This window comes from Ostrea edulis, chromosome 6, assembly GCF_947568905.1.
Source record: "Ostrea edulis chromosome 6, xbOstEdul1.1, whole genome shotgun sequence".
NCBI lineage: Eukaryota > Metazoa > Mollusca > Bivalvia > Ostreida > Ostreidae > Ostrea > Ostrea edulis.
The window spans coordinates 87184336-87203326 of record NC_079169.1 but is presented as its reverse complement, the minus strand read 5'-3'; the positions used below and the strand labels follow the sequence as shown (position 1 = coordinate 87203326).

At 33.3% G+C, this 18991-nt stretch overlaps 1 protein-coding gene across 2 annotated transcripts in view; it reads right to left on the bottom strand.

Annotated features, from left to right (window-relative positions):
* Positions 1–16536, bottom strand: part of LOC125646369 (uncharacterized) — a 36270-nt gene extending 19734 nt beyond the window's left edge. The window contains exons 1-10 of one of the 2 annotated variants that reach the window (XM_048872614.2): positions 16336–16536; positions 15217–15371; positions 14733–14927; positions 14060–14484; positions 11893–12031; positions 4899–4997; positions 4593–4661; positions 2401–4381; positions 1259–1358; positions 298–419 (exon numbers count right to left, since the gene is read on the bottom strand). In XM_048872614.2, coding sequence (XP_048728571.2) covers positions 298–419; positions 1259–1358; positions 2401–4381; positions 4593–4661; positions 4899–4997; positions 11893–12031; positions 14060–14484; positions 14733–14927; positions 15217–15360 — 3274 coding nt within the window. In that variant the 5' untranslated portion in view covers positions 15361–15371; positions 16336–16536. The remainder of the gene's footprint in view (positions 1–297; positions 420–1258; positions 1359–2400; positions 4382–4592; positions 4662–4898; positions 4998–11892; positions 12032–14059; positions 14485–14732; positions 14928–15216; positions 15372–16335) is intronic. The other variant, XM_056142505.1, reaches the window with a different exon arrangement.
* Between the last annotated feature and the right edge of the window lie 2455 nt (positions 16537–18991).

Here is an 18991-nt window from a genome sequence, read left to right as displayed (position 1 = left end):
GGATACACATACATGCATACAATAAATCTAGAAAGTTTTGTTGACGCTACAACTCAAGTCAGTGGCGACACTTAATCTGAATATATAGATCAACGTTCAGCAGAAGTTCCGAGAAGATTTGAATTTTGGAGTAGAGACACTGCTTACTTAAGCTTTGATTAGTGAATGCATGATTGAAAGAACAATGAGCACCGATTGCTGACCTTTACACAGGGGGCACATGTAAGAACAATGAACACTGGTTGCTGACCTTTACACGGGGGGAACATGTAAGAACAATGAACACCGGTTGCTGACCTTTACATGGGGGGCACATGTACTCTTCGTTGTTCTTGTCCATTTCCTTGCCCTTCGCTTTCGTAATGCCAACACACGAACCATGATACCAGTTCTCACAAGAGTCGCAACATATCATAAACCTGTCAATGATACATGAATTACAACATATCATAAACTGTCAATGATATATGAATTACAACATATCATAAACCTGTCAATAATACACGAGTCACAATTTATCATAAAACTGTCAATGATACACGAATTACAACATATCATAAAACTGTCAATGATACACAAATTACAACATCATAAAACTGTCAATGATACACAAGTCACAATTTATCATAAAACTGTCAATGATACACGAATTACAACATATCATAAAACTGTCAATGATACACGAATTACAACATATCATAAAACTGTCAATGATACAAAAATTACAACATATCATAAAACTGTCAATGATACATGAATCAGAACATATCATAAAACTGTCAAAGATACACGAATTATAATATATCATAAAGCTGTCAGGGTTCCAACTTCGACTAAGTACCTTAGGGGCCATGTGGGACCCTGAATAAGAAATCATTTTAGCCCACATGAAATTGAATAACATGGGTTTTTTTTTACAAGAAAAAAGAAACACCAGGTCACATTGCAATTCATTTAAAAAAAATCAAAATATCAATATAATTTATTCAATTTCTGTTTCCATTTCCTTAATTGTTTCAATTCTCTCTCTCTCTCTCATTTCATTCATGCTGTCCCCTTTTCACCGTTATCGAAACATATTCTCCCCTTCTTTCCACTTTGGTAAAAACAGACGCTTTCTTTTCATTTAATTTACATGAAAGTATAACAACAAAAAATACCATGTAACAGTCAATCGATGATACACAAATGATCCCCATACGTAATTTCTCAGTAATTAACATGAAATATCATCCGACAAAATTGTCACTTTTCTCACCTTTTGCCATAAGGCTGTTTACATATGCAGTACTTTTGATTTGGTGCCTCATAGTCAGAGTCATTTTCATCGTCCTTAAAAACCAGCTCGTCACTCTCATCTACATATGAATGAAATGTGCATGTCAAAAAATTAGTGATCAATCATTAATTCCACGTGTCAGATTTATATGATTCCATACAAAAGTGTATCTATCAAAATATATTTACAAAATAAACAGTAACATCATTCAGTTTCACCGGGATTAGATTTTCATTGTTCCCGTAATACGTACTGGTATTAGATTTTCATTGTTCCCGTAATACATACTGGGATTAGATTTTCATTGTTCCCGTAATACATACTGGGATTAGATTTTCATTGTTCCCGTAATACATACTGGGATTAGATTTTCATTGTTCCCGTAATACGTACTGGTATTAGATTTTCATTGTTCCCGTAATACATACTGGGATTAGATTTTCATTGTTCCCGTAATACATACTGGGATTAGATTTTCATTGTTCCCGTAATACGTACTGGGATTAGATTTTCATTGTTCTAGTGATACGTACTGGGATTTGAGTGTTATGGACTGGGGTTAAACTTAAGTTGTTTCAGTAATTAAAACAGACCGGGGTTCGATTACAGACTGGGGTTAGATTACAGACCGGGGTTCAATTACAGACCGGGGTTAGATTACAGACCGGGGTTCGATTACAGACCGGGGTTTGATTACAGACCGGGGTTTGATTACAGACTGGGGTTAGATTACAGACCGGGGTTTAATTACAGACTGGGGTTTGATTACAGACCGGGGTTCGATTACAGACCGGGGTTAGATTACAGACCGGGGTTTGATTACAGACCGGGGTTTGATTACAGACTGGGGTTAGATTACAGACCGGGGTTTAATTACAGACTGGGGTTTGATTACAGACCGGGGTTCGATTACAGACCAGGGTTTGATTACAGACTGGGGTTAGATTTTCATTGTTCTAGTGATACGGATGAACATGTATAAATCTAAGAATAATCAGGAGACTGTTTCTGCAGTAAAGATAAGACCCCATAAATGCTCTACTTCTCCTCAAACCAAAATGTTCATCCCAGGACAAGTGGTTCTACAATACGGGTATATTATGCATGAAAATTAAACTGACCACTGTCCATTTCTTTTCCCTCTACCTCCACAGCTGGTTTTTTGTCTTTAACTAGTTTCTTCTTCTTTGGTCTTTTCTCTTTTTCAGTCATTTCTGGCAGTTTTTCCTTCAGGAACTTCAGTTTAGCTTTTCTTTGACCCCTGCTTCCTGGAGTGACCTTCACTTCTTCATGTTCTTTCCCATCGTTCTCCTCTGCTTTCTTAGAACTTTGAGAAACTGTTTCTTCTTTTTCCAACTTTTCTTTGACCTTTTCTTTGCTGGTTTCTTTCTTGTCGTGAACATCACTTTTATCCTCAGGGATAATCGCGCTTTCTGATTTTGTGTCCTCCTTGTTTTCTACTTTCACTTCACTTTCCGACATCTCACTTCCTATCACTTCTTTCTTTTCTATGCCTATACTTCTGCTTTCACTTTCCAATTCAGAATCTTTCACCTCCACACTCTCACTTTCTTTGTTAACCTTCTCCTCTTTCGTATCTGTTTTTAATTGTTTTTGTTCAGTTTTCTCTGTGTCTTCAGTTGTCATGGTTATTGAATTTTCATTCTTTGTGGAAGCCTTCTCCACTACGTCGGATTCTTGATCAGATTTCACTTTCTTCCTTTCCTTACCTACCTTAACTTTCACATCCTTAGCTCCCTTTTTATCATGTTTTACGTCACTTTCACTTCTATCTTGCTTATCTTTCTCAGATTTATCATGAGTCTCACTTTTCTTGACATCCTTCTTTATCTTATCCTTTTCAGAATCTCGACGAATCCTTCCATGAGGTGATGTTTCCTTCTCTGAATCTTTTCTAGTCTTTTCACCCCCGGTCACTTTCACTGATTTGCCAGGATCTGAGGATTTGTGACAGGAAACTTTTTCAAATTCTGTCAACTTTTGCTTGGTGTCACCTGGCTTTTCCCCTAATTTAGCAGGATCTGGAGCTGAAGGGGCACCCTTCTTCCCACCAACACCACCCTTTTTCTTGCTAGACACATCAACATCAGGTTTGAACAAATCCAGCATACTCTGATCCACCTTGATTTCTTCTGACTTCTTTGTTTTCTTTTTCACAGGTTTCGCGGGCTTCGTTTCACCCTCCACGGTTTCTTTTTTTGCTATCACTTTGGGCTCTCCTATTGCTGTAATGAAATCCTCATAATTAACTTCCTCCACTTTGGCTTCACACTCCACTATCACTTGGTCAGAATCTTTAGAAACAATTACACTTATTTGATCACTCTGTCCAGTCGTGCCAGGATCTGATAAAGGAAGGCCTTCATCTTCTTCTGATTTCTTCCCAGAGGTAATGGGTAGTTCTAGAACCTCAGTCACTAAAGAAGACACAGCAGGTTGGTCGGTTTCTGTGGTCACCTGTTGATCCTCCTGAATCAATCCGCTTTCAAACATTTTAAAAATGCTCCTTGGAGAGTCATCGGAGTTTTTATCTTGAGTTAATTTTCGCACCGGAGTTTGCAGGGCTGAAGCTTTCTGGACATGGTCCGACTTTCCGTCATCTTCCTCCTTTCCTTTACCTTTCTTTTTTGGTAACTGTTCATTTGGACTTGCTTTCTTTTTAATATCCTGGAGTGGTACATCATCTTCACTTTCTGAATCTTCCACCTTTTTCCCTTTGCCTTTCTTCTTCCCCTTTCCACTCTCATCCTCCTTCACATCTTCTTTTTTCCCCTTCCCCTTCTTTCCCCCTTTCTTCCCCTTTGGAGGGGAAGCGTCTGCATCAGAGGACTCCTTCAGTCCACTCCTCGTCAGCCTCTTCCCCGAATCCTTTGGTGACTCACTTTCACTGTCCGTCATCTCCTTCTTCCGTCTTCCACTCCTCCTCACTGGAGTTTCTTCCAGTTCCGAATCTTCCTTGTTTTTCCCTGCCCCCTTCTTTTCTGTGTCAGTTGCTGAAGATTCTTCCAGTTCCTCCTCACCCCTTTTCCCTTTCTTCCCCTTCGTAGTTCTGGCTGAGGTTCTTGGAGAATTTCTCTGTCCCTGGTAACAAAAATAAAGAAAACAAGTAAGTATTTACAAAAGTTAAATGATGTGGGGTTTTTCTTCTTTCATAACAATTAATGAATTGTAAAGAGTTTTCATATAATGTCTATCCTTAGATTGCTTTATAAGGGTCTCGGAAAGTAAATACGCAATTTAAAGCAAAAATAGACAGACAACCAATCCATTTTGGTTTTCTTATCATATTTACTTTAGGAGTAAGGCTTTCTTCTTCACTGCTCTCTTCCTCATTCTGAGATTCATCTTGAGACTTCTTTCCCTAAAATTACACAGCATAGACATTAAAATACATAGCACACAGACATTTAAATACACAGCACACAGACATTTAAATACACAGCACACAGACATTAAAATACACAGCACACAGATATTTAAATACACAGCACACAGACATTAAAATACACAGCACACAGACATTACAAGTTACATCATTTAGACAATTTCTTTTCACTTGGCCATTAGACCATTATCTGTATATCCAAGATGTACCCACCCTCTTTTTCTTTGCTACAGAGGCTTTGATTCCTCTGGGTGCCGATTCGGGTGTGTCTAGAGGCTCAGTCTTCGGGGGCCTTCCTCTTCTTGGTACAGTCTACAATTTTCATGTTTAAACTTACTAACAGGGGTAGTGCAGTCTATAGATTGTCATGTTTAAACTTACTAACAGGGGTAGTACAGTCTATAGATTGTCATGTTTAAACTTACTTACAGTGGTAGTGCAGTCTATAGATTGTCATGTTTAAACTTACTAACAGGGGTAGTGCAGTCTATAAATTGTCACGTTTAAACTTACTAACAGGGGTAGTACAGTCTATATAGATTGTCATGTTTAAACTTACTAACAGGGGTGGTACAGTCTACAATTGTCATGTTTAAACTTACTAACAGGGGTAGTGCAGTCTATAAATTGTCACGTTTAAACTTACTAACAGGGGTGGTACAGTCTATAGATTGTCATGTTTAAACTTACTAACAGGGGTAGTGCAGTCTATAAATCGTCATGTTTAAACTTACTAACAGGGGTGGTACAGTCTATAGATTGTCATGTTTAAACTTACTAACAGGGGTAGTGCAGTCTATAGATTGTTCTAGTTATTAATATAGTGGTAGTACAGTTTATAGATTGTTCTAGTTATTAATATAGTGGTAGTACAGTTTATAGATTGTTCTAGTTATTAATATAGTACAGTCTATAGATTGTTCTAGTTATTAATATAGTGGTAGTACAGTCTATAGATTGTTCTAGTTATTAACATAGTACAGTCTATAAATTGTTCTAGTTATTAATATAGTACAGTCTATAGATTGTTCTAGTTATTAATATAGTGGTAGTACAGTCTATAAATTGTTCTAGTTATCAATATAGTGCAGTCTATAAATTGTTCTAGTTATCAATATAGTGCAGTCTATAAATTGTTCTAGTTATCAATATAGTGGTAGTACAGTCTATAGATTGTTCTAGTTATTAATATAGTGCAGTCTATAAATTGTTCTAGTTATTAATATAGTACAGTCTATAAATTGTTCTAGTTATTAATATAGTGGTTGTACAGTCTATATATTGTTCTAGTTATTAACATAGTACAGTCTATAAATTGTTCTAGTTATTAATATAGTACAGTCTATAAATTGTTCTAGTTATCAATATAGTGGTAGTACAGTCTATAAATTGTTCTAGTTATCAATATAGTACAGTCTATAAATTGTTCTAGTTATTAATATAGTGGTAGTACAGTCTATAGATTGTTCTAGTTATCAATATAGTGCAGTCTATAAATTGTTCTAGTTATCAATATAGTGGTTGTACAGTCTATATATTGTTCTAGTTATTAATATAGTGGTAGTACAGTCTATAGATTGTTCTAGTTATTAACATAGTGGTAGTACAGTCTATAAATTGTTCTAGTTATCAATATAGTGCAGTCTATAAATTGTTCTAGTTATTAATATAGTACAGTCTATAAATTGTTCTAGTTATTAATATAGTGGTTGTACAGTCTATATATTGTTCTAGTTATTAACATAGTACAGTCTATAAATTGTTCTAGTTATTAATATAGTACAGTCTATAAATTGTTCTAGTTATCAATATAGTGGTAGTACAGTCTATAAATTGTTCTAGTTATCAATATAGTACAGTCTATAAATTGTTCTAGTTATTAATATAGTGGTAGTGCAGTCTATAAATTGTTCTAGTTATCAATATAGTACAGTCTATAAATTGTTCTAGTTATCAATATAGTACAGTCTATAAATTGTTTTAGTTATTAATATAGTACAGTCTATAAATTGTTCTAGTTATTAATATAGTACAGTCTATAAATTGTTCTAGTTATTAATATAGTGGTAGTGCAGTCTATAAATTGTTCTAGTTATTAATATAGTACAGTCTATAAATTGTTCTAGTTATTAATATAGTACAGTCTATAAATTGTTCTAGTTATTAATATAGTGGTAGTACAGTCTATAGATTGTTCTAGTTATTAACATAGTACAGTCTATAAATTGTTCTAGTTATTAATATAGTACAGTCTATAAATTGTTCTAGTTATCAATATAGTGGTAGTACAGTCTATAAATTGTTCTAGTTATCAATATAGTACAGTCTATAAATTGTTCTAGTTATTAATATAGTGGTAGTGCAGTCTATAAATTGTTCTAGTTATCAATATAGTACAGTCTATAAATTGTTCTAGTTATCAATATAGTACAGTCTATAAATTGTTTTAGTTATTAATATAGTACAGTCTATAAATTGTTCTAGTTATTAATATAGTACAGTCTATAAATTGTTCTAGTTATTAATATAGTACAGTCTATAAATTGTTCTAGTTATTAATATAGTGGTAGTGCAGTCTATAAATTGTTCTAGTTATTAATATAGTACAGTCTATAAATTGTTCTAGTTATTAATATAGTACAGTCTATAAATTGTTCTAGTTATTAATATAGTGGTAGTACAGTCTATAGATTGTTCTAGTTATTAACATAGTACAGTCTATAAATTGTTCTAGTTATCAATATAGTGGTAGTACAGTCTATAGATTGTTCTAGTTATTAATATAGTGCAGTCTATAAATTGTTCTAGTTATTAATATAGTACAGTCTATAGATTGTTCTAGTTATTAATATAGTGGTAGTGCAGTCTATAGATTGTTCTAGTTATTAATATAGTACAGTCTATAAATTGTTCTAGTTATTAATATAGTGGTAGTGCAGTCTATAGATTGTTCTAGTTATTAACATAGTACAGTCTATAAATTGTTCTAGTTATTAATATAGTACAGTCTATAAATTGTTCTAGTTATTAATATAGTGGTAGTACAGTCTATAGATTGTTCTAGTTATTAATATAGTGGTAGTACAGTCTATAGATTGTTCTAGTTATTAATATAGTGCAGTCTATAAATTGTTCTAGTTATTAACATAGTACAGTCTATAAATTGTTCTAGTTATTAATATAGTACAGTCTATAGATTGTTCTAGTTATTAATATAGTGGTAGTACAGTCTATAGATTGTTCTAGTTATTAATATAGTGCAGTCTATAAATTGTTCTAGTTATCAATATAGTGGTAGTACAGTCTATAGATTGTTCTAGTTATCAATATAGTACAGTCTATAAATTGTTCTAGTTATCAATATAGTGGTAGTACAGTCTATAAATTGTTCTAGTTATCAATATAGTACAGTCTATAAATTGTTTTAGTTATCAATATAGTACAGTCTATAAATTGTTCTAGTTATCAATATAGTGGTAGTACAGTCTATAAATTGTTCTAGTTATCAATATAGTGGTAGTACAGTCTATAGATTGTTCTAGTTATTAATATAGTGCAGTCTATAAATTGTTCTAGTTATTCATATAGTGCAGTCTATAAATTGTTCTTGTTATTAATATAGTACAGTCTATAAATTGTTCTAGTTATTAATATAGTGGTAGTACAGTCTATAGATTGTTCTAGTTATTAACATAGTACAGTCTATAAATTGTTCTAGTTATCAATATAGTGCAGTCTATAAATTGTTCTAGTTATTAATATAGTACAGTCTATAAATTGTTCTAGTTATTAATATAGTGGTAGTACAGTCTATAGATTGTTCTAGTTATTAATATAGTACAGTCTATAAATTGTTCTAGTTATTAATATAGTGGTAGTGCAGTCTATAGATTGTTCTAGTTATTAATATAGTGCAGTCTATAAATTGTTCTAGTTATTAATATAGTACAGTCTATAAATTGTTCTAGTTATTAATATAGTACAGTCTATATATTGTTCTAGTTATTAACATAGTACAGTCTATAAATTGTTCTAGTTATTAATATAGTACAGTCTATAAATTGTTCTAGTTATCAATATAGTACAGTCTATAAATTGTTCTAGTTATTAATATAGTACAGTCTATAAATTGTTCTAGTTATTAATATAGTGGTAGTGCAGTCTATAGATTGTTCTAGTTATTAATATAGTGCAGTCTATAAATTGTTCTAGTTATTAATATAGTACAGTCTATAAATTGTTCTAGTTATTAATATAGTACAGTCTATATATTGTTCTAGTTATTAACATAGTACAGTCTATAAATTGTTCTAGTTATTAATATAGTACAGTCTATAAATTGTTCTAGTTATCAATATAGTACAGTCTATAAATTGTTCTAGTTATTAATATAGTACAGTCTATAAATTGTTCTAGTTATTAATATAGTGGTAGTGCAGTCTATATATTGTTCTAGTTATTAACATAGTACAGTCTATAAATTGTTCTAGTTATTAATATAGTGGTAGTACAGTCTATAAATTGTTCTAGTTATCAATATAGTACAGTCTATAAATTGTTCTAGTTATCAATATAGTACAGTCTATAAATTGTTCTAGTTATTAATATAGTACAGTCTATAAATTGTTCTAGTTATTAATATAGTGGTTGTACAGTCTATAGATTGTTCTAGTTATTAACATAGTACAGTCTATAAATTGTTCTAGTTATTAATATAGTGCAGTCTATAAATTGTTCTAGTTATTAATATAGTGGTAGTACAGTCTATAAATTGTTCTAGTTATTAATATAGTACAGTCTATAGATTGTTCTAGTTATCAATATAGTACAGTCTATAGATTGTTCTAGTTATTAAGATAGTACAGTCTATAGATTGTTCTAGTTATCAATATAGTACAGTCTATAGATTGTTCTAGTTATTAATATAGTGGTAGTACAGTCTATAGATTGTTCTAGTTATTAATATAGTACAGTCTATAAATTGTTCTAGTTATCAATATAGTACAGTCTATAAATTGTTCTAGTTATTAATATAGTGGTAGTACAGTCTATAGATTGTTCTAGTTATTAATATAGTGGTAGTACAGTCTATAGATTGTTCTAGTTATCAATATAGTACAGTCTATAGATTGTTCTAGTTATTAATATAGTGGTAGTACAGTCTATAAATTGTTCTAGTTATCAATATAGTAGTTTATAGATTGTTCTAGTTATTAATATAGTGGTAGTACAGTCTATAAATTGTTCTAGTTATCAATATAGTGGTAGTACAGTCTATAGATTGTTCTAGTTATTAACATAGTACAGTCTATAAATTGTTCTAGTTATCAATATAGTGGTAGTACAATCTATAGATTGTTCTAGTTATTAATATAGTGCAGTCTATAAATTGTTCTAGTTATTAATATAGTACAGTCTATAAATTGTTCTAGTTATTAATATAGTGGTAATACAGTCTATAGATTGTTCTAGTTATCAATATAGTGGTAGTACAGTTTATAGATTCTTCTAGTTATTAATATAGTGCAGTCTATAAATTGTTCTAGTTATTAATATAGTGCAGTCTATAAATTGTTCTAGTTATTAATATAGTGCAGTCTATAAATTGTTCTAGTTATTAATATAGTGCAGTCTATAAATTGTTCTAGTTATCAATATAGTGGTAGTACAGTCTATAGATTGTTCTAGTTATCAATATAGTACAGTCTATAAATTGTTCTAGTTATCAATATAGTGGTAGTACAGTCTATAGATTGTTCTAGTTATTAATATAGTACAGTCTATAGATTGTTCTAGTTATCAATATAGTGGTAGTACAGTTTATAGATTGTTCTAGTTATCAATATAGTACAGTCTATAAATTGTTCTAGTTATCAATATAGTGGTAGTACAGTCTATAGATTGTTCTAGTTATCAATATAGTACAGTCTATAAATTGTTCTAGTTATCAATATAGTGGTAGTACAGTCTATAGATTGTTCTAGTTATCAATATAGTACAGTCTATAAATTGTTCTAGTTATCAATATAGTGGTAGTACAGTCTATAGATTGTTCTAGTTATCAATATAGTGCAGTCTATAAATTGTTCTAGTTATCAATATAGTGGTAGTACAGTCTATAGATTGTTCTAGTTATCAATATAGTACAGTCTATAAATTGTTCTAGTTATCAATATAGTGGTAGTACAGTCTATAGATTGTTCTAGTTATCAATATAGTACAGTCTATAAATTGTTCTAGTTATTAATATACTATCAGTACAGGCTACATATGTTGTCAGTGACACTAATATTGTGTTACAGTATATATAAATGTATCCATATAATGGGACTCTTTCTGTGATATTTATTTGATAATGAGTCTTTGATTAGTCTACAATAATAAACGCGTTTCCTGGGGTTTTATTATCATACATGTCAATGATAAGTGCCACTGTAACATATCTCTAAATTCTGTATGTACATGTGCGCCCTTTCCTGTTTTCTAGTATTTGAATTATGCATGCTTATTTGGACTTCTAACTAAGTCAATATCTCATTGTGACCTCGACCTTTGACTTCACACCTACATACTGAGCATGCAATATGAAAAATACTGTAGATATGATGCTGCAAAAAAAGTGCTGACAGAGTGACCCAGTGATTGCAATATAGAGCTCCCCAAAACATGGATTTTATTACTCAATTGCATAAAACAAGATTAAAAGGCTACCACTGACAGTACTAAAGCATGTCTATAAAAACCTTAGCAGGCCCATCACTGACAGTACTAAAGCATGTCTATAAAAACCTTAGTAGGCCCATCACTGATAGTATACTAAAGCATGTCTATAAAAACCTTAGCAGGTTCCTCACTGACAGTACTAAAGCATGTCTATAAAAACCTTAGCAGGTTCATCACTGACAGTACTAAAGCATGTCTATAAAAACCTTAGTAGGCCCATCACTGACAGTACTAAAGCATGTCTATAAAAACCTTAGTAGGCCCATCACTGACAGTACTAAAGCATGTCTATAAAAACCTTAGTAGGCCCATCACTGACAGTACTAAAGCATGTCTATAAAAACCTTAGTAGGCCCATCACTGACAGTACTAAAGCATGTCTATAAAAACCTTAGTAGGCCCATCACTGACAGTACTAAAGCATGTCTATAAAAACCTTAGTAGGCCCATCACTGATAGTATACTAAAGCATGTCTATAAAAACCTTAGCAGGCTCCTCCTCCTGTTCTGGCTTGTCCTGCTTTTTCAGAGCTTCTAATGCTGCCTTCTCCTGGAGTAGATTCTCTTGTCTAATCTTCTCTGCCAGGTCTCTCTGCTCCTTATCACTGACGCGACTCGACCTCCTAAAAATCACACAAAACCTCGTTACTCAAATAAAGCACCAAACAAGTGAAGATTTACATTTTATAAATATTTCATAATTCAATCAATTTAGAAATTTCTCTATTATGAAAGGAGCTGGATATATCAAATAGCCCGCAAATATAAAATAAAGATGAGAAAATCTTATTTTAAAGTCAGAGCAATGTTTTGCAATATTTTAACAGGATACTGTGATGGATTGCAAAATTCAAAATATGAATTATCTGAAAATCAAGAATTTTCATTTATCTATTCAATGAACAAATTCTTTGAATAGGAAAACAATTAAAAACAAGAGGCCCATGGGCCACATCACTCAGTCATGATTTTAACAAACTTAAATCTGCATTATGTCAGGAAGCTTTCATGTAAATTTGTATTTCCTAGCCCAATGGTTCTTGAAAAGAAGATTTATAATAAAGATTTTCCATATATATTTGTATGTAAAACTTTGATCCCCTATTGTGGCCCCATTCTAGCCCAGGGGGTCATGATTTCAACAAACATGAACCTGCACTATGTAAGGAGGCTTTCATGTAAATTTCAGATTTTCTGGCCCAGTGCTTCTTGAGAAGAAGATTCTTAAAAGATTTTCAGGGGTGGGGGGTGGGATGATTTTAACAAACTTCATTCTCCACTATAACAGGAATCTTTCATATAAATTTCAGCTCTTCTTTTTCAAGATTTTCAAATGACCCCTCCCTATTTTTGTGATTATCTCCCCCTCTTTAGCCAAACTTGAAAGCCTTTCACCCAAGGATGCTTTATGCCAAGTTTGGTTGAAATTGGCCCAGTGGTTCTGGAGAAGAAGTCGAAAATGCGAAAAGTTTACGGACAGAAGGCGATCAGAAAAGCTCACTTGAGCTTTCAGCTCAGGTGAGCTAACAAAAAAATCACCAAGCCAAACATTCCTTCACAAAAATGAAAATTCACACTCATTTATCTTTTAATTTAAATTGTTTCAGCACATCAAAACAGTTATGAAACGAGTAATAAGCAAATCTATGACCACCACCACCCACCCCCCAAAATCTCTGAGAATTTGCTGGCTCTGGATACAGCTTTTTTTTGTCTCTGGGGACCATAAATTTGTTAACTCCCAAATAACCCATTATATAATTGTATTGGGTCAACGTCTTTAGTTACCCTTCACTTAAGTAAAAAAATTTATAAATCATTTGGAGTTAAGGCTCATGGCGGATTTTACATTTTTTTCCTTATCCCTGATATGTGTGTGTGTGTGTGAGTGAAAATCTCTGATATGTGTGTGTGTCTGTGAAAATCCCTGATATATGTGTTACATTGAACTTTTTTTATTTGCACCTGTGTGTTTCTGTGATGTGTTGAAAGTGCAGGTACATCTTCTCATAATGAATATGTACAATGCTGATGATTACGGTACTGGCAAAATATGTGAATCATAAATTGACGACAATAACAGAGACGGATGTTTCTGACATCAGTGTTCGAAATTAACCATAGGCCGAGTCTATGTCAAATGACACTGGTCTATGTCAATTGTAATTGGGATAGACCATATCCTAAAAGTTGACGTCTGATAAATGTTATGAGGAAAGGAGGACATTGTTATGGGAATGGAAAGAAAATATGTTTTCTAAGCACATTAGAAGTAAATAACAATGTTTTAAATTTGTGTTATTTTTTTCAATGTTGCGGTCTATGCCAATTTTATAAGGTCTGTCATCTTGTTTTGGCATAGACCCGTGCTCTATACCAAGTTTTAAACTAATTTCGAACACTGTGACATTAAGATAAACATTTCCTGAAATTAAAACTTTGTGTTGGATTTAATTTCGTTTTTTCTTAGACACAAAAATAATGAAGTTTAATCCAAAACAAAATTAAATATGTCTAGAGCGTATAAAATAAGAGGGTTCTACCCCCCCCCCCCCCCCCCCCCAGTAAACAGAGAGCATCAGATGAACAGTATACAATTCTACTCTCTGATCATTTTTCTAATACCTTTGCAAATAAACTGTACATTGTACCTGATATTGGTCTGTGTTTCTTCAGGAATTAGGCTTTTCCTGCCACGACCCCTTCCTCTCCCTACACCAGCATGCTCAGGCTGAACAATCCCAGGATGCACTGCTCCCACAAATCCTGGCTGAACAATCCCAGGGTGCACTGCTCCAACAAACCCTGTACTAGGAGATCCTCCCTCGCTCTCTGCTTTTGTGTCTCCCTCTGGTTCTCGTCGGAGAGAAATTCTGGCCGACTTCCTCGGGGAAGTGATGGGGGTGGTGGTGGTTTCTGTGGTGTCTGCAGTGAGAGAGGGCACCACAGGCGACTGTGCTCCCGGATTTGCCACAACCACTACCTTAGAGTTAGTTATCACTACATTTGAAATGTTCATCTTGGGCACTTTCACACAGTACGGATGATCCAAGTTGGTGGAATGCATATTTCCATTCTGTATTCAAGACAACATGGAGATTAATCATGACAGCATTAGGAAGACTTGCTCAGAGAAACTTTGATCAAATCAATGTTAACACTGTTGTACAATGTTTATTAATTTCTTAACTCTCATACATAAAAAGTTACAAATTTATTTCATCAATTTCTCTTGATAACTGTAAAGAGCTGAACTGTTGAAATAAATCACTTTACTATTCAAAGTTTCTGGCACACAAATTATACTAAAAAAATTATTTTTACATCTAGCATTTTCAGGATGTCTTCTCCCAAGACTTGGTCAGCATCAGATGGTGGTGCTGATTCGAGTTCAGCCATTGTGCTGGAGAAATCACCCTCTGTCGTCTGCTGTAGGATTTTCTTAGCCTCTTCTGATGAGAGAAATTCGTCCAGTTTGCTAAGGTGCTCCTCAGAAAATCCACTGAAAGGATTCTTGTCCTGAAATTTTTTTCTTCACAATAATGTTCAGAAATCTTCTGTGGTTATATCTGACAGATTACTTACTCACAACTAGCAGTAGAAGGAAACAGTTGTAACTGGCTAATTCACATTCTAATACAAATTCATATAAAAACATGTAAAATGTTAATAATAGGCAACTTCACTGTATTTTCTTAAGAATTAGTACACCTCGTATTTTCTTAGTACACTTTTGGCAAGGCTGACAACTTTTGCTAGCAGTCAGCCATGCAAGTCCAGCTGATTTTAAACACTGCTATAAACAAACCTCTACCGGCCAGCTGATATCGGTGGGTTCCACACCATTGGCTGGGGGTTCAGACCTGGACACACTGTTACTTTCTGACACAGTTGGAGCTACTTCGGGACCGGAAGTGCTTGAGGTATCATTGTTTTTAGTCGACATCTCCATTTACTTTCTACCTACAACACACATGACTGCATCAATATACTGCACGTGTACATTTACATTGTTAAAACAGTAGAAGTCCATTCAAAAGCTCCATTTAAACAGCTAAAGAGTCATTGCATAGTTTTCCTAAGGAAGCATGTTATGTCATTTATGAGTTTTAAAACAGTAACATCTGAACTGCACAATAAATTGTTTTGCAATATTAAGGCCTTTCGGCTTTAGAAAAATGAATTCAATATTATTGGGCAGCATCACTGCATTCGGAATAACATTCAACTCTCTGTTAGGTTATTTTTAGTGTTGTCCACAGCTTTAGAACGAAAAAAAGTAAATTGTCAAAAAAGTTGGGAGAGCAGACCAGCCTCCCTACCCACCCTAACCCCCTGTATACGTGCCTGATTCAACATTTACACCAAATGCATGATGGAATTTCCAATTAACTTTATTTAACAGTCAAAACATCGAAATGTACTGTGAATTTCTGCCAGTTCCAAAAAAACTTTGTCAAGCAAAACGTTAAGATTCAGCATTTTCAAAAACTTTGGAACTTGGCTACTAGCTGATGGCCCTCGTAAAGGATAAGTCTCACAAGCAATGAACAGGCATTCTCCATTGACGAATGCAGTACCAATCATCAAACCACATGTCATACACCTGCAACCATCATAATTTTATAAATAGCAAAAACTTCTTTTTATATAATGTGATCTGCATTCTGCCCTGAGTATGCAAAACAGATCTCTGAAAATCAAGACTCGAAATCTATCTATGTACCAAGTTTTAAGTTTACGAGACTTTCATAAATAATCAGTAATCATTTTCGTACATATATAGCTATACACATTTCTTTAGAGTTGGGCGCTGATGTCATCAGAAACCTGGGCAGCACACTGTGACACATCGACCACATGTTCAGATGTCTGCATAATGAAGCTACATTACACAAACCTCGTTTTCACGACTGATTTCGGTTACCTTTTGCATTCCAGCGACTGTTTGAAGATATCCTATCGTTTGTCCAGTGTTTTTACAAGATAATGGAATAATGCAGATAAAAAAGAAAACGAAATATCAGTAATTAATGCGTGTCATTCAATAATCACATTCGATTCAACAGTGCTTCCAGTCGCCATGTTTAAAGTACGGTATGCAATAAGTGTAGAAAATGGCTGGACCTTATAGCGGGGACTAATAGGTTATTAAATGCCACATCAAATCACTCGTAGTAAAATAAAAAGCAAGATGACACGGTTTCTTATTTTCATTCCCCAATTGGGTCTATTTTTTCATAAACGATTATTATTAATAATTCTGAAATAATTTGTCCACATATGTTCACCATATTTTTCAACAACCACGTGATATTGTTATAGTGTTTATTAATGAAAAAGCACTTTTTATTATTATCTTTATCATTTATATTATCATTTTCATATACAAATTTTTATACAAAGCATGAATATCCAGTCCCAAAAATTCAAATGCATCTATCTCGGATAATGCATAATAATCTGTCATGAAAAAATGGCGCGAAATTTAATCACTCGCGTAGAACACTTTCTCGAGGCGAGACCACAGCTAGGGTTTCGATTCAAAACAACGAATATTTTGCTTTGTTGAAGAATTCTAGAAGAAGCAGAACCCTATTCTTGGTAAGTTCGTAAATTAATCCTTTCCCCCAGAAATGCGATGTTCCTGGCCATGCTATATTAAAGGGACGATTTTTTAGAAAAATATTTTTCATTTTTGATGTTAAACATTAAAAATATAACTCATTTAATGTTGACAGCCAAAATTTTTACTTTCTGAATGCAAGAATAAAAGCTACATTTTAGCCTTAAATCTGTGTTATGTAAACAAAGACTCGAGTCTTGTATACAAACAAACCAGTGAAACAATAATTTTGTAATGTAAAGCATCTTAATAGATGGTTTTCCTATGACGTATTTTGACCCCGAGTTATTCCCCTTGGCCGCCATTTTGTAGGTCAAACTTGTGGATTTTCCTCTTTGGGCAACCAATTTGAAACATGTAAGGCAGAAATATATGGGGGGAAATCTTTGCAATATTGCAATTATGAAGTAAAAGAGGCATCAACAAATGTATATTAATAAGAAAAACAGTTTATCTCCACCTCAGTGACCAGAATAACAAGGCTGATTTTGGTTGAATAATGAAGGAATCCGGACATGTTAACCTACAATATGGCGGCCAATGGGAAATAACTCTTGCGTAATCGCTTCGATGGAAAACCATCTATTCTGCAGAGTTACAAATTTTAACTTTTAGATGACACATTTTACCCCCAAAATGGCTGAAATGTGAAAGATATGATAAACTTTGATCAATATCCATTTCTTTTGAAAATTTCGTAAACAATAACATGCCACAGTCTTTGTTTACAATACAAATAATAAACTCCCTAAAATGAGCTTCTGTGCTAGTGTATAACCTTAATTTTTATGTGAAATCTTTTAAACATATTAGACAGTAGATCTTGATCATTAAAAGTGAAAAACAACATTTTGGGGGAAATCGTGAATCAGTCCCTTTAATATATAACCGACTGAATAAATCCTGTTTTTAATAGGCCCTATTTCTTGATCTTAATAGTTACGTTTAAAAAATATATGAACATGCAAGGCAAGAACAAGAATTCTAAGAAGATTAAACATTGCACGGAAATTACATATCCTTGGGGCAAAAAAAAAAAAAAAAAATAAAAAAAAAATATAGGCCTATTAATTATTATCTTATAGTTTCTCAAGCTTTTAATGAGAGACAGGATTTTTATAATTCTTATTAATATTATTATTTTGCCGTGCATGGGGATCCGGGTAAGAATAGGTCTCAGTACCTGTTGCTTGTCGTAGAAGAGGCGACTGCAGAAACCGAGGCCCCGTACATGTCACAGCAGGTGTGGCACGATAAAGATCCTTCCCTGCACTTAAAAAGGCTGGAAGCGCCGAGCATAGGCCTAAATTTTGCAGCCCTTCTCCGGAAATGGTGAACTCTATATGAGTGAAAATATATTTATAAATGCAATCAATCATGGTATTGTTATTCCTAGATGTACCACGAGTTACCTATCTTTTTCACGTGAATATGTTTTAGATACATTGCAATGTATTTTCATGTATACCAATCAATAACTATATAAAGAGCAATTAAATAATCTGTTTTAACACCTGCTTATAATAGAATATTCATAAAGTAATTATTTTGTCCAAAAAATGAACTTTTAATTTTATAAAACTTTTCTGCATTGAATGGTTGAAAAAGAAAATTGAGTAATGCCGCCTTCCATCATGTCGGCCCGCTACATCAATGCGGCAACTTTCAGAGTAATGCGGCGGGATCTGAGAATCCAAAGATTAATTCTTTTTGGCCTGGTAATAACACTTTGGATAGAAGAACTTCAAACTTGTGGAATTTTAAAGACCACATCATGTTGTTTTTTTGTCTATGAATGCCCTGAAATGCATTTTTAATGAAGGTTTGAAAATGAGATCATTTCAAATAATTAATCAAAAGATTCAATACCATTTGAAACTATAGAATGTTTTGTTTAAAGCATGAATAGGTACCGAGATACTGTATTTAAAATGATTTCTGATATCACAAGCACAAT